The sequence below is a fragment of the Eulemur rufifrons genome, chromosome 23, assembly GCF_041146395.1.
Source record: "Eulemur rufifrons isolate Redbay chromosome 23, OSU_ERuf_1, whole genome shotgun sequence".
Classification (NCBI taxonomy): Eukaryota; Metazoa; Chordata; class Mammalia; order Primates; family Lemuridae; genus Eulemur; species Eulemur rufifrons.
In genome coordinates, this window is record NC_091005.1 from 25634212 (window position 1) to 25648902 (window position 14691).

The window sequence follows — 14691 nt, forward strand, 5'->3', positions numbered from 1 at the left end:
TAAGGTTTAAGTCTGTTATCCACCATGATTTGATTTTTGTGAGAGGTGAAAGCTGTGGGTCCTGTTTCAGTCTTCTACAAGTGGCTAACCAATTCTCCCAGCACCATTTATTGAATAGGGATTCTTGTCCCCAGAGTATATTCTTTCCTGCTTTGTCAAAAATTAGGTGACTATATGAGGATGGTTCTATATTTGGATTTTCTGTTGTGTTCCACTGGTCTGTGTCCCTGTACTTGTGCCAGTACCAGGCTGTTTTAAGAACCATGGCCTTGTAGTATAGTTTGAGGTCTGGCAAATTAATACCTCCCATTTTGTTTTTGTTGCTTAAAATTGCTTTTGCTATACGGGGTCTTCTCTGGTTCCATACAAAGTGTATAATTATTTTCTCTAGGGAATGGTCACGCTTGAAAGTGCTGACTCGGGAAGGGGGGGTGGGGAAGGGAGGGTTATATACCTACATGATGGGTGAAACGCACACTATCTGGGGAACAGACATGCCTGGAGCTCTGACTTGGGGAGAAAGGCGGTACATGGGCAACGTATGTAACCTGCAATTCTGTATCCCCCATAACAATAAGATAAAAAAAAAAAAAAAACAAATAAAAAAAAAAAGAGTCTCACAATATTCAACGAAATGGGGAGATGACATTCCCCCAAAGGAAACTGGGCTATTAAACTTTCTCTACCAAGTAAGCCCCAGATCATGGGGTTAACCTTAGACCTGGGAACTTTGTAGCAGAGAGTGATGACTAGGTGAGGGAAATGAAGGGGTTTAGTGAGGGGAGTGATCTGGAATAGTTGTGGCAAAGGACAAATGTAGAGGAAGTAGAAGTCTCCAGTATGGACCACGTGAAGGGAACTGACACAGAAGTGAGAGCCACCAAAGCACCAAACCTGGCAAGAACTTAGACTGTTAAGATGAGTTGGTGGGGATTGTTTAGGAATGGAAGACCTTTGAAGAAAGTTTAGAGCCTGTGAGCAGAGCTGTGACTGAGTCCTGGCAGTTACTGTCTAAATTCCAAAGTGCAGAAAGAGCCCAGGATCTAAAGCTTGTGGAGACTCTCAGATGTTAATTTACTTTTCATTTTCCAGCTATCTTATTTCCCAGTTAGGGGCTGGGCGGTAGGAAATAGACTAGAAGCCAGTGCTTTCTCAGTTGAGGGCAACAAATCCCAACTTCAGGTTATATATTTTTTTTTATTCCTCCTTCATGGACAACTAAAACACTATTCAATATTTCCATATAATTCTTTTCATGATTATCACACCTCATCTAATACCTGTTTTTCTCTGTCTGCCATCTTGTATTTGGTCAGTAGAGACCTCAGCAGCAGGAACTCTAGGTATTATCTGCCTGGATTTGGAAGCCAGATTCACCACCTGCAAGTTTTGAGACCTTAGGGAAGTTAGCTAACATCCTCGTGCCTCAGTTTTCTCATCTGTGATATAGGGTTGGCCGTGGCACCCAACATAACACTGTTGTGAGGGTTAAGTGAGTTAATACCTGTAAGGTGACTTAGGCACTTTTGATCAGTGCCTGTAAAGAGTCAGTGCTCATATTATTAAATATTCTTAAGACCCAGAGAGGATTTTGATTACGTGATATTCATTATCTATCATTTATTTCTGTTTTACTACTTGACTTTCAATCTACCCCTCCTACTGCCTATAAACATGTCCAGTCTCTCCCTCCCTAAAGACAACCTCCTTTTGTGCTTGGCCCCTACCCCGTTTATCTCTTTCTCTTTATGCCATAATTTCTTAAAAGAAGAGTCGATACCTGTTACCTTCACTTTTCACTTCTGTTCATCCCTTGATTCCTGTTACCATCTGGCTTGCAGGTCCCTGAAACCGTGTTTACTGAGGTCATCAGGATCTCCTAATTACCAAATCCGGCAAGTCTTTTTGCCTCTCTTGGCCTTTCTGTGGCATTTTACTGTTGGCTGTTACAGTGACAGAATTCCTTCCTCGTGCGTGAAAACCCTGCCTTACCTTCCAAGATGCTTGCTTGTCTTTCCTGTCCTCCTATCTGACAGCTGCTTCTCAGTCTTCTCTGTCAGTCCCCCACTCACACCTCGACTATTGCTGTTCCCAGGCCTTTGCTCTGCTTTGTCTAATACATTCTCTACACATAAGCTCAAACACACCCATAGTTTTAGTTCTTACCGGAATTCATATCTCAAGCCTCATCAGTCTCCTAAACTGATACGCTGAATCTCTTACTTAATCCTGGCATCTCTAACTCAAATTTATTCTATCCAGCTCCAACTCTCGATCTCATTTGGCACTTACTCTTTTGCCTATTTTCCCACTCTTGGTCAATGTAACCAGCTTTCACCCATTTGCCCAAGCTAGGAAACCTCAGCCATCTCTGGCTCCTTCCTTTTCCTCACTACAGGCCTCTCATTGGTATTCAAGTCCTGTCTTGGCTTTCTTTCTTTCTTTCTTTCTTTCTTTTTTTTTTTAATGAATTCTGCCCCTTCCCATCCTTCCAACGTCTCTACCCCCTACTCTTACTTGGTTTTCCTGCCTCTGATCTTATCAACCTCCTGTCCCCAATCCAGCCTCCACACCCTGCCTCAAAGGTTCTCTCAGTTCGCACGTGCTCACGTTACCTAGCCTCCCAGTGTAATCCTACAGGATCAGGTGAGGAGCTCTAGCTCCACCATGATCTGGTTCCTGCTTGTCTCTGACTTATAACTGGAGCACCAGGCGATCGCCTGCCATTGTTCCTTATATATTCTGGGAACATTTCTTCATCCTCTAAGACCCAAGTCAAATGTCAACTTCTGGAAAGCCTTCTCTGACCTCTCTGGGTAGGATTCATCGTGCTCCCCACAGAACTTCCATGTCCCTTCGTGCTATAATGCTTACTATCGATATAGCCCCTGCTTTAATTCTGTCTCTTTCCACCACCAAACTGTAAGTGTCGTGAGGGTAGCAGATACCATATTCTCTTCATATACAGATTCCTAGCCCCTGGCACAATGAATGTTTGAATTATTAAAGATTTTATTTTCTAAGATTATTTCACACCACTATTGCTCTGGGGGAGCTAATTCTTATATTTTATTTTCCTTTTCCTTCAGCTCTTTGATGTTGATGAGGATGGCTACATAACCGAGGAAGAATTTTCCACCATTCTGCAGGCTTCCCTTGGAGTGCCTGACCTTGATGTTTCTGGTCTCTTCAAGGAAATAGCCCAGGGGGACTCTATTTCCTATGGTGAGTAGGCAATTTGGCCTCCTGATTCAATTTACAAGGAGGACATCCACACTATGGATTGATGCTCAAGAATGTTGTAACCCTTAATTATATTATTAATAGAAATAATAGCAATAATGATGATAGTAGTAATAGTAGTAGTGGTATAATAATAATAGTAGTATCTAATTATTGAGGACTTATGCTAGACATTCTTCTATATTTTGTATATATTAACCCATTTAATCTTTGCAGCACACCTATTTAATCAGTATTCATTTCTTTCTTTTTTTTTTTTTTTTTTTGGTAGAGACAGGGGTCTCGCTATGTTGCCCAGGCTGGTCTCAAACTCCTGGCCTCAAATCATCCTCCCCCCCCCGGACCTCCCAAAGTGCTGGGACTATAGGCATGAGCCACTACACCCAGCCTAATCAGTATTCTTAATTATTCTTGTTTTACTAAGATACAAAGAATTTAAGGAATTTATCTAAGAGCATCCAGCTAAAAAGTTTCAGAGCCAGGATTCAAAAACCAAGACAGTCTGGCTTTGCAGCCTGTACCCTTGACTCTGTATCTCGGTGCCTCTCATATCTGCGGCCCCTCCTCGAAGGGCTTTTCCTTCCTTCTGTCAGCATGGCCAGGCAAAACTGAGCAAGTTAGCTCAGTTGTAACTACTACAGAGAAATATGGACGGAGATACCAACGATAATTATAGTAGCTAAACCATTTATTGACGCTTACAGTTAGCAGCTTATGTAAGCTTTCATATCCATTGTCTCATGCCGTCTTGATAGCAACCCCTGTGAGTTAGGGACTATCATGGAGAAAGACCTTGTGGCAGAGTGGCAGGTCCATCCATCAGTGACCATCCTTCCTCCTGATGGCTCAAGTCCACACATAAAACAAGCTGCACAGGCCTGAAGGATGGTACATCAGTTTCCACGTATTTCCAAGTGCAGTCGTTGAGAAACACACCTCAGTGGAGAGGCCTAGGTGATCGTTTCCCTGCTTTGGGTTTGTTGTGGTCCTAGGTGTCAGGCTGGCTTATCTTTCCCAGTCTTTCGTCCCAAGCTGGAGTGGGATTCCTCCTTAATTACTTTTCCCTTATGGTGTTCAGAGACTTTCTGCTTGTTAACTTTCATGGGATGTGGAAAGTAGATCACATACTTCTCTTACTCTCTGTTTTTAATTACTGTCATTTGGGCTGCCCTGTGTTTTAGTTTAGGTAATTAAATGCCTAGGGCACTTAATCTATTGAGTTCATTTAAAAAAAATAGAAAGGATAACATAGGAAAAGTATATGTACTGAGATAAAACTTATGAGTCATAAACCCATGTGTGCTAATTCTTCTCTGACCATTTGCCTTCCAATAAGTAAGACTGTTACTCTGACCTTTGTAAAACTGTTGGGATAACTATTTCAGTGGAAGCTAATACTAAAAATGATTTTTAGGTAGCCATAATTTTACCTGTCAATTTAAATAATTTTTTAGGGAAATCTTTGTTTTTTGGAGTTCAACCTCTTTATTTTCAGAATTCATAGAATCTCTCCCCTTCCCCAATATTATGCAAGTCTGCTTCTTTTGCAGGAATGTTCGAGGTATTTAAGTATAATTCTACTAAAAAAATAGGTATTGACATGTGTCATGAATGTGACCATTTGAATTGGTTAAATGTGATCCTTTAAATTGTTTTCATTCCAGGTTTCCCATTTGCCAAAGTAATGCTCAAATTCCACTTAGAGACAATCATAGCAATTCTAGAAATTAGTTACTCTTCAAAGCCATTGACATTCCTACAGAGGATCTTGATCTCTTGAGCAGAGCACAAGTCTTGAAATTATAGTTCTAGGTTTTAGTCGTCATGGTCACTTAATCTGAGAAGTCACCTGAGTCCTCTGTGTCTTCATCATTGAAATAGACTCATGCAAATGAACCTTTATTTTAGATGTTAGGAAAGAACAATTAATAGCTTGCCTCATTTGGAAATATAAAGTGGTCTGTTAATGCAAAATAATGTTGCAATCGCAAAGAATGATTTGGGCTCAATCTGATGACTTCCTCATCACTAAGACCCATTTTTATCTTCCAGAGTCTAATGTGTCATGAAGAAGACTCTCGGTTATCAGAGAATTTTTGAAAAGTAAATGGATAGAAATAGAATATTGCGTTAAACTCCTTTTGTAATAAAGCCAAAAAGCAAGCTGGTGCAAAGACCAGGTTCCCTTCATTCTAATGAGCTCGATAACGTTTCTCTACCCCAAAAGAAGAGGGTAGAGAACTTCAAAATTGAGGGCAGTATCATATTTCAGGAATTCCAGGTTATCGGACTGTTGAGATTTAAATCCTGATAGTTAACTTAGTAAGCTTTCCCATACATATCCCTGAAATCCACCACTATCTCTGTTCCTAAATCTAAGGCACTTGAAATAAAAAGAAGTCCTCAACTCATAGGTCTCACGATGTGATTATTATACACTGTGCAATTTCCTTGCCATTACTGATTACAAGTCAGGGCTCAGCTTTTTTCAATAACTGCATTTTTCAATAACAGTTAAGGGCTAAAATAGTTTTAAAAGCCAGTAATTGAAAGTCCTGGGTAATAGAATTTTTAACAAAGAAAATACAAAAAAACTGAATAAAACATAAATACACAGCACAGTGAAGTTTTATAAAGTGAACACCTTTGTTACTACCAAGAAATAGAGCTTTTCCAGAACCCCAGAAACCCCTGTGTGCCCTTTCCCAACCACAACCCCTTCCTCTCTCTTAAAGGGGGGGACTGCTATCTTAGAAAGGAATCTCTGCCTTGCTTTCCTTAGCATTTTACCAAGATGTATGCATTTTCAATGTTATATTTTAGTTTTGTCTAAGTTTTTGAACTTTACATAAATGAATTGATACAATATATGTTCTTTTGTATCTGGCTTTTTTCATTTGACCTTATGGCTTTAAGATTCATCCAGATCATTACTCCATTTTCATTGCTGTATAGCATTATGTTCCATGAATATGCTACATTTTAGTTATCCATCTCTACTGTTGACACACATTTGAATTGTTTTCATTTTTAACCTATTATCAGTAATGTTGCTGTGAACATTCTCATACTTGTCTCTCAGAACACAATATGTACAAATTTCTCTAGGTTATATACCTCGGAATAGAATGAATGAGTCATAGAGTATGCATATATTCAACTTGACAAGATAATGGAAAAAATACCTTCCGAAGTGGTTGTACAATTTATATTTCCATCAGCAATGTTTATGAGTAATAGAATTTTGTAGTAACTGTATTATTAGGGTCATTTGTTAATCTGCATCATGCCAAAAGAAGATTCACCCCAACTTATTTATTTATTTATATTATTGTCCTCCTTTTCTAGAGGAATTTCAAAGATTTGCCCTAAAGCATCCAGAGTATGCTAAGATATTTACAACATACTTAGACCTTCAGACCTGCCATGTGTTTTCACTCCCGACAGAAGTCCAGACAACTCCCTCCATTGCAAGTAATAAAGTCAGTCCCGAAAAGCATGAAGAGAGTACTTCAGCCAAAAAAGATGACTAAAAGCTGTATTCCCAATGAGGAAAGCACAGTGGCTTGCACTGGAAACTGTTAAGGCATTTATTGATAGTATTTTTAATGTGTTTGTTGAGTAATGATGTTTAAAATGGAAAGCTTTTTTGTAAAAATGAAAGGCTTTTTTACTGAAAATAATTTCATTAATCCTCGTATATTAATATCAAGCAATATTTCTTTTCTTTTGTGTTATATTGTGCTTTACTGATTGGTTTACTGGCAATAAATACGTTTTTATGGATTTTCCAGTTCAATTTGCATATCCACCACCACTATTTACTGGTGAGTGTTGATCAAACACTGTAAAGAGTTTAAAAGGTATAAACACATTTTAATCTACTTTCTTCTAAAAAAACAGTAATATTCTGTTATCTTTCATCCCTTCCCATTCTGGAAACGAGAATGAAGAATCTGAGACGCACTGCAGAATTTTATACCTTTAACTTCACAGATTCGTTTTTCCTTTTGAGTTTCAGTTTCGTAGATCACTGAATATAGGAAGGGAGAGCTCGATGCATTAATTAGATGCAACTTCTTAAGAACTCATGTTCTCTTTAACATGCATCTGTGTTGCAGATTTTCTTAACCCCCTGCTAAGGAAATCATATCCTTTTACATGAACTACAGGTTTAGAACTTTGTTTTGAAGACAACTGCTGTGTCCAAAGGCTGAGTGGGAATTGCCTTATTGAAGGTAACATTAATTGCCTAATGAGAAAATGAATTGTTTGCCACAGAGTTGAATTTAATTTGAGTTAGATGGTTCAGAATGTAGCACTTGCCCGATGAAGGAATCAGATTTGTTCTATTTATATAATATTAGAATTAATAAGTTTTACCATCCCAGTGGGAATTTTATTTTGTTAAATGTCCTCTCAAATTTTAGAGCTTGTGTGAAATAGCTACATGGACAACACAAAAGGTTCCAAAGTATCACCGAAAGCTAGGGAATCCAAAAACCTACTTTATAATGCAAGACCACAATTTAAGCCCCAGGCAGGAATCCAACCATAACATTTTTCCTTTAGGCTAAGCAGTAATTTCCCTGAAGTGCCATTTTTATTAAGTCTCATGCATGCATATTGTTAATATCATTTATGTTTGAGATTCTGAACAAAGAACCAATTTATTAATATAATGTATAAAAATAGTTGGTTTATATTCTGAATTCAGTCTTTGAAATAAAACTCTTTGTATTGGCTATATTTCTGAATGTATTGGTGATTCACCCGCAAGCTAGCATTTTAAAGTCATTTTTGAAGTTGAAAAGTCTCAGGAGAGGTTTTGGTGTGTATATTTAATCAAGAGTCATGATTTCAGACTAATTTTACATATTAAGCAGTCAGTGTTCTACTGTAATGGGTAAATATGTACTTGGATAATTGAGTACTAGAAAATTTCATCCTTAAGTTTATGTAACTATTTGCTTTTTATGTGTTTTAAAGCTATTTAGAAAAGGTGTTAAATGAGCTGAAACAACTGCTGAAGTAATTAGGAGGTATATTATAATAGTGTCTGTTGTATGCAGTGAATGTATGTAATACTCAGGTATCATGATTGCTTTTCGTCACAGAAGAAACACATATTAATCCTATTAAACATGAAAGAGTAGCACTGTAAATTAAAGGCTTTCTATGAGACTCTTGAAAGTGACCTCATTGTTTTCCTGTTTCAAAATAATACTTTATGCTCTTTAATTCTACTTTTGTGAATGTAATTTTATGTATGATGTTACTGAATAAACAAACTTGCCACATGAAATTATTGGCAATTAAAAAATTATGGTTTTGCCATTTTGTCTCAAATGTAATATACCTTATTAATATCATGGTTTAAGTATGTTTGCGTATTTGTGAATATGATTAATCATTTTTGCCTGAATTTAAGCTTTGTGAAATGTCAAACATGATTTTACTCTGATGAAAACACAAATTTTGCCCAAAGGAGCAATAGTTATTCTTAAAGAAGTTGACTTTTGCCTGGTTGAGTTGTGTGTAATAACACAAGTCATGATCACCATTACTGCTACAGGCCAAGCCTCCACTTATATGCCCTGCTAACAAATACTTCCTTATAAGAGGCTTTTCCTCTTAAGACTCAAAGTAAGCAATTAAATATTATTAAATCAGTTAAATGCACTGTGGTTTTATATAATAATTTGAATGTTATATGATAATTTGAAAAAAGCTTTTCTTTGAAATGAGAAATACTAGACCTTAAAACCTCTAAACCAACATATTTCCATCAAAACAGTTCTGTTGAAGGATAATGACATACTGAATGCTTATAGACCAAGTTGCTTGCCTTATGTTTAATCCTCCTCTGCCACTGCTTTTAGAGCCTCGGCAGGCTGAGTGTGATAGTCAAGGTAACGCTATGGATATTTAAAGGAGAAGGCTGAGTGTGATAGTCGAGGTAACGAGGTAACGCTATGGATATTTAAAGGAGACTGCCTTCCTTTTAAAAGGCATATGGGCTGCGCTCTGCATGTGGCACAGCAGTAAAGCTAGCTGATTCCCAGACTCAGGAATTCTCCACTTCGTACTGTTACCAAATGAAAAGTGGTTCATTAAAGGCAATTAATTGATGCTCAAACAGAGGGGCATTGACTGTATTGGAACAGATGGGCTCTCTACTACGGAAGTCCTTGGGGAGCAATCAGTAAAGTGGATAGAAAGATACTAGTGGGAAACCATTCCCTAGGAAAGCAGACATATTTACAATCTTCGGTGTTTTTTTTTTTTTTTTTTTTTCCTTTTCTGCTCACTTGGATGACTTTCTCATTTTTTTTCTTAAATTGTTATATCAGAGTTATAAATAAGCACTATGTTAGGGCTTGATAGAGGTGAAGGCCCTCGATATATGTTCAATATACATATCACAACTTTGGCAAACAGGGTAATAACCTGAAGAGCTTTTGCCCTTTTTGTCCCATCTAATGTACTCTTGTTTCTAAGTACTCATTCTCTCCCAACAGACCTCTCAAGTGTCTGTGCAAGGACCAGCACGTGTTCTAACAAATTGTCTCCTTTGCATTTTGACACCCAGCTTGCTGTTTTTTTATAGCATGTTAACTTTAGCATTTTCTTCTCATTACTATAAGAGAATCTGTGCACCTTAGAAAAATAAAATGTGGAGAAAAGTGTAAACAGAAAAAATTATGTTTACTTCCACCACCCTAAATCAACTATTTTTAATTTTTGACATATTTTACTCCACTCTTTTTTTCTAGGTGTTCATACCTTCTCGAAATAACAATGTATATGTTGTTTTATATCCTACTATTTCACTTGTAGCATAATGTTTTCCAATGTCATTAAAATTCTCTGTAAGTGCAAATTTTAGAAAGTGTACCTAATATTCCTTTGAAAAGCTATAACATACTCTGTGTAGTCATTCTTCTGATATTGAACATGTGAATTTGGTTTTCATTTTGGGACTACTGAAAACATCCACTCAATACTCCATAGTAGTTCATAATTAGGAATAGTTTGCTAAAAGATTTGTTTATATGTCTTGAATTTTAAAATGAAAAATCCCCTGAAGATTTTATAATTATTAAAATTTAAACTAATTAATTTTATTATAGCAAAAAATATTATTACCCTAGATTAAATAGAGTATGGTAATTTTAACTTCATGTAGTGGTTAACAGGTTCATGTCTCTTAAAGGTAAGGATTTCATCTTTTAAAAATATTTATTTTTCCCTTCATAAAAGTAACAGACCTATTAATTATTATAATAAGCAAGAATAGTAATAATAATAGCTACCAATTTGGATATACTTACTGTATATCAGGCATTGTGCTAAGTGATTTACAGCATTAACTCATTTGAACACTCAATGAAGCGAAGATAGTTTTGTCCCTAGTTTTATTGAAGAAAGTTTATAACTATCCCTAAGTCACTCATTAAATGGCGGAGCTTAGAATTAAACCAAATTTTGTCTGATTCCAAAGGCCATTTTAATCATTTATGTAAAGCAACACAGCTGTCTGATTTATAGAATGTATGGATTTAGCTTCTGCCATATATTTTTCTACTGGTGGTTTCTCGATATCAAATTTTGACTTAGTTCTTAAATGGAAGGGAGACAGAGGTGGGTTGGGAAAAGGATCAGTGAACCACAGTCTAGCATGGGAAGCACTCCTGACTCTCCTTCTGGCCAGCTGAAGATGCACACACCTTCCTTTACGAATCACACAGGGTACTGGAAATCAAAGACGAGTTGAGCTGCAGGAAATAATCTTTTTCCTCTGTGGGTAGGGGAAGCATGAATTCTCTACTTCTTATTAGTCCCTCTGCTGTGATGGCCGTTTCACTCACATCTCTGCTCTCAGAATAAGTGTATAGTCAATAAAGTAGAGTTTGATGGAGCTGAGCACCAAGTCAAAATTGGAGTACCTAGAACCCCAGTCCAGCTGTTCTCCCTGCTTGCACTTTTTCTCTCCTATTCATGCTCTTGCCTCATGGAAAGCATGGTTGACCATTTGAAAGCATAAACCAGATATCACTTGTCCAGTTAAATCTTTTTCACAGGCTACCCATTGCACTTTGGATACAATCCAAAATATTCAGCATGGCCTATAAAGCCCTATCTGGTCTGACTCCCACCTGCAGTATAGATCTCAACTGTCTCCTATCTCCTCTCTCACTAAAGTCCCACCACCGAATCTTTCTTTTCCTCAAACTGGGTAGAGCCCTATTCCAGCCTCAGAATCTGTGCATTGCTGTTCCCTTGGCTAGAATGCTCTTGCCTGAAGATTTTACCTGCCTTTCTCTTCTTCACTGAGACTCGTTAAAAACCGGCTTCATTGAGATGTAATTCACATACAGTTTGCCCATTTAAAGTGTATACAATTCAATGTTTTTAGAATATTCACAGGGTGATGCAACCATCACCACAAGCTAATTTTAGAACGTTTTTATATGTATTCAGATTTTAAATCAAATGTCACAATGTCAAATAGGAATTCCCATCACTAATCAGAAAAATGTTTCTACAGACATCCTCAATCCTATTATCCTTTTTGTTATTGCATTTCAATTTAGGTGAAATTATTTACTTGTTTAATACTTTTCTTGTCTGTTATTCCTAGCACTTAGAAGGGAGGTATGCCTGACACATGGTAAACACTCAATATGTGATAAATGAGTGAATAATGATAACATTATCTTGTGCCTTGCATGGTATGAGAATAGGGATAATCTTTACAACAAACTGGAAGACCTGGACTTACGATCCCTAAAATTTATATATAAATGAAGGCTCAGAAAGGTTTCAGCACTTGTTCAGAGTTATGTAAGTGGTGAATACCAGGGCTGGAGTTCAAAGCCAAGGCTGTCAGGCTCTCAATGAGGGGATTTTGATTAGGCCAACGTAACTTGAACCCCTAAAATATCCAAAGAATTATGTGACAGGCTTTAAGTTCCAGAAGCATGGAAACTAGATCATCTGAGAACCTTCTGACCACAAAACCCCTAGAATGTTGAACAGAATATCACAAACATACTTTATAAAGTGCAGACAGGCGCTCAGGGGCCTGAGGGAAGTCCTCCACGGCCGGGAGTGAAAAGGGAGCGACAAAGCAGAACTGTGTTGCGGCATTGAAGTAACAGTTGTCCTTAGACCTTTCTCAATCTCAGTAACAAAGGGGCTTAGTAATTTTTAGCAATGGGAGACATAGACAAGGTTTTTTAATAAGGTGTGGATTTGGAATTGAGATCTCAGGGGAGAATAAATAGACATTTGAAGGGCTATATACTCAGTAAAAGAATGAACTGGAAAAATCCATCTTCTGGCAAAGAAAGACAATGAGGAAATTCTTCTGTCTTGGCTTGGGTGCTAGTTTGGCGGGGAGTTGGGAGTAGTTTGTGATATATATATGTTTTAGTTTCAATTATTTTAAATGTTTTGAGACTCATTGTATGGCCTAGACTATATTAATATGTCTTGGTGAATGTCCCATGTGCCCTTGAAAAGAATGTATATTCTGCAAATGTTGAGTGTAATATTCTATATATGTATGTTATGTTAGATTCAGTTCATTGGTAGTGCTGTATAAGTCCTCTATATCCTTATCTATTTTTTTTGTCTACTTGTTCTATAATTATTGAAACAAAGATATTGAAATTGCCAACTATAATTGTGGTTTTATCAGAGGTCAGTTTGTCTGATGTTCTGCCATTAGGTTCATAATCATTTATGATTTTTAGGTAATCTTGATAAATTGACTCTTTAATCATTAGGAAATATTCCTCTTTAATTCTAGTAATACCTCTATTGTTAACATAGCCACTCCAACCATGCCAACTTTCTTATGATTAGTCTTTGCATAGTTTATCTTTTTCCATCCTTTTACTTTGAACCTGTTTGTGTCTTTATTTTTAAAATGCATCCCTTAAATTAATATTTTGTGGCCCATTTGGACCTGGCTTTTTTATTGTCTGACAATTTTTATCTTTTAATTGAAGCATTTAGTCCATTTACATTTAATGTAATTATTGATATGATTGGTTTGAGTCTTGTCTCGCTTTTTGTTCTTTGTTTGTTCCCTCTGTTCTTTGAACTTTTTCTTTCCTAACTTCCTTTGGATGCATTAATTATAAAAATTGTCGGCCGGGCGCGGTGGCTCACACCTGTAATCCTAGCACTCTGGGAGGCCGAGGCCGGTGGATCGCTCGAGGTCAGGAGTTTGAGACCAGCCTGAGCAAGAGCAAGACCCCGTCTCTACTAAAAATAGAAAGAAATTATATGGACAACTAAAAATATATATACAAAAAATGAGCCGGGCATGGTGGCGCATGCCTGTAGTCCCAGCTACTTGGGAGGCTGAGGCAGGAGGATCGCTTAAGCCCAGGAGTTTGAGGTTGCTGTGAGCTAGGCTGATGCCCCGGCACTCACTCTAGCCCGGGCAACAGAGCGAGACTCTGTCTCAAAAAAAAAATTGTTATTTTATATTTTCTTTGGGCTTAGTAGCTATAATAATTTTTTTTAATAGTTACTCCAGAGTTTACAGCATATATCTTTAACATAGTATCCTTTTTCACTTATGTATGCAGCTTACAGCAATACACTTTCATTTTACCCTACACCATCATTTGTGCTATTATCATACATCTTCTATGTGTTTTGTTTGTTTGTTTGTTTGTTTGTTTGTTTGTTTTGAGACAAGAGTCTCACTTTGTTGCCCAGGCTAGAGTGCCGTGGCATCAGCCTAGCTCACAGCAACCTCAAACTCCTGGGCACAAGCAATCCTCCTGCCTCAGCCTCCCGAGTAGCTGGGACGGCATGTGCCACCATGCCCGGCTAATTTTTTCTATATATATTTTTAGTTGGCCAGATAATTTCTTTCCATTTTTAGTAGAGACGGGGACTCGCTCTTGCTCAGGCTGCTCTCGAACTCCTGAGCTCAAACGGTCCACCCGCCTCAGCCTCCCAGAGTGCTAGGATTACAGGTGTGAGCCACCACACCCGGCCAGTGATTTTCTTAATGTTTATACTTTGGGGTGTTATTGAACTTCTTGAATCTGTAGGTTTAGAGTTTCCATCAAATTTGGAAAATTTTCAGCCATTATTGCTGCAAATAACTTTTCTGCCCCTAATCGTTCTCATTTTTCTCCTCCAATTACATGTATCTTAGACCACTTAGATTGTTCCACAGGTCACTGAGTCTTTTAAATTTTTTTTCCATTTTCCTATGTCCTTCAGTTTTAATAATTTTTATTGCACTTCAATTTCACTGATTGTTTCTTCTGCAATGTAAATGTTTCACTTCAAAGTCTACGTATTTTGCTTCGGGAATTTTCATTTGGTTCTTTTAATAGTTTCTGTTTGGCTAATGAGAATCTCTATTTGTCTTCTCATTGTGTTCGCAGATTTCTTAAATTTCTGGAATATATT

General features: G+C 37.4%; 1 protein-coding gene across 1 annotated transcript in view; it reads left to right on the forward strand.

Moving 5' to 3' along the window:
- LPCAT2 (lysophosphatidylcholine acyltransferase 2) overlaps positions 1-7039 on the forward strand; it is a 65465-nt gene extending 58426 nt beyond the window's left edge. Inside the window, exons 13-14 of the mRNA XM_069456443.1 lie at positions 3090-3225; positions 6592-7039. Coding sequence (XP_069312544.1) covers positions 3090-3225; positions 6592-6776 — 321 coding nt within the window. The 3' untranslated portion in view covers positions 6777-7039. The remainder of the gene's footprint in view (positions 1-3089; positions 3226-6591) is intronic.
- The last annotated feature ends 7652 nt before the right edge of the window (positions 7040-14691 follow it).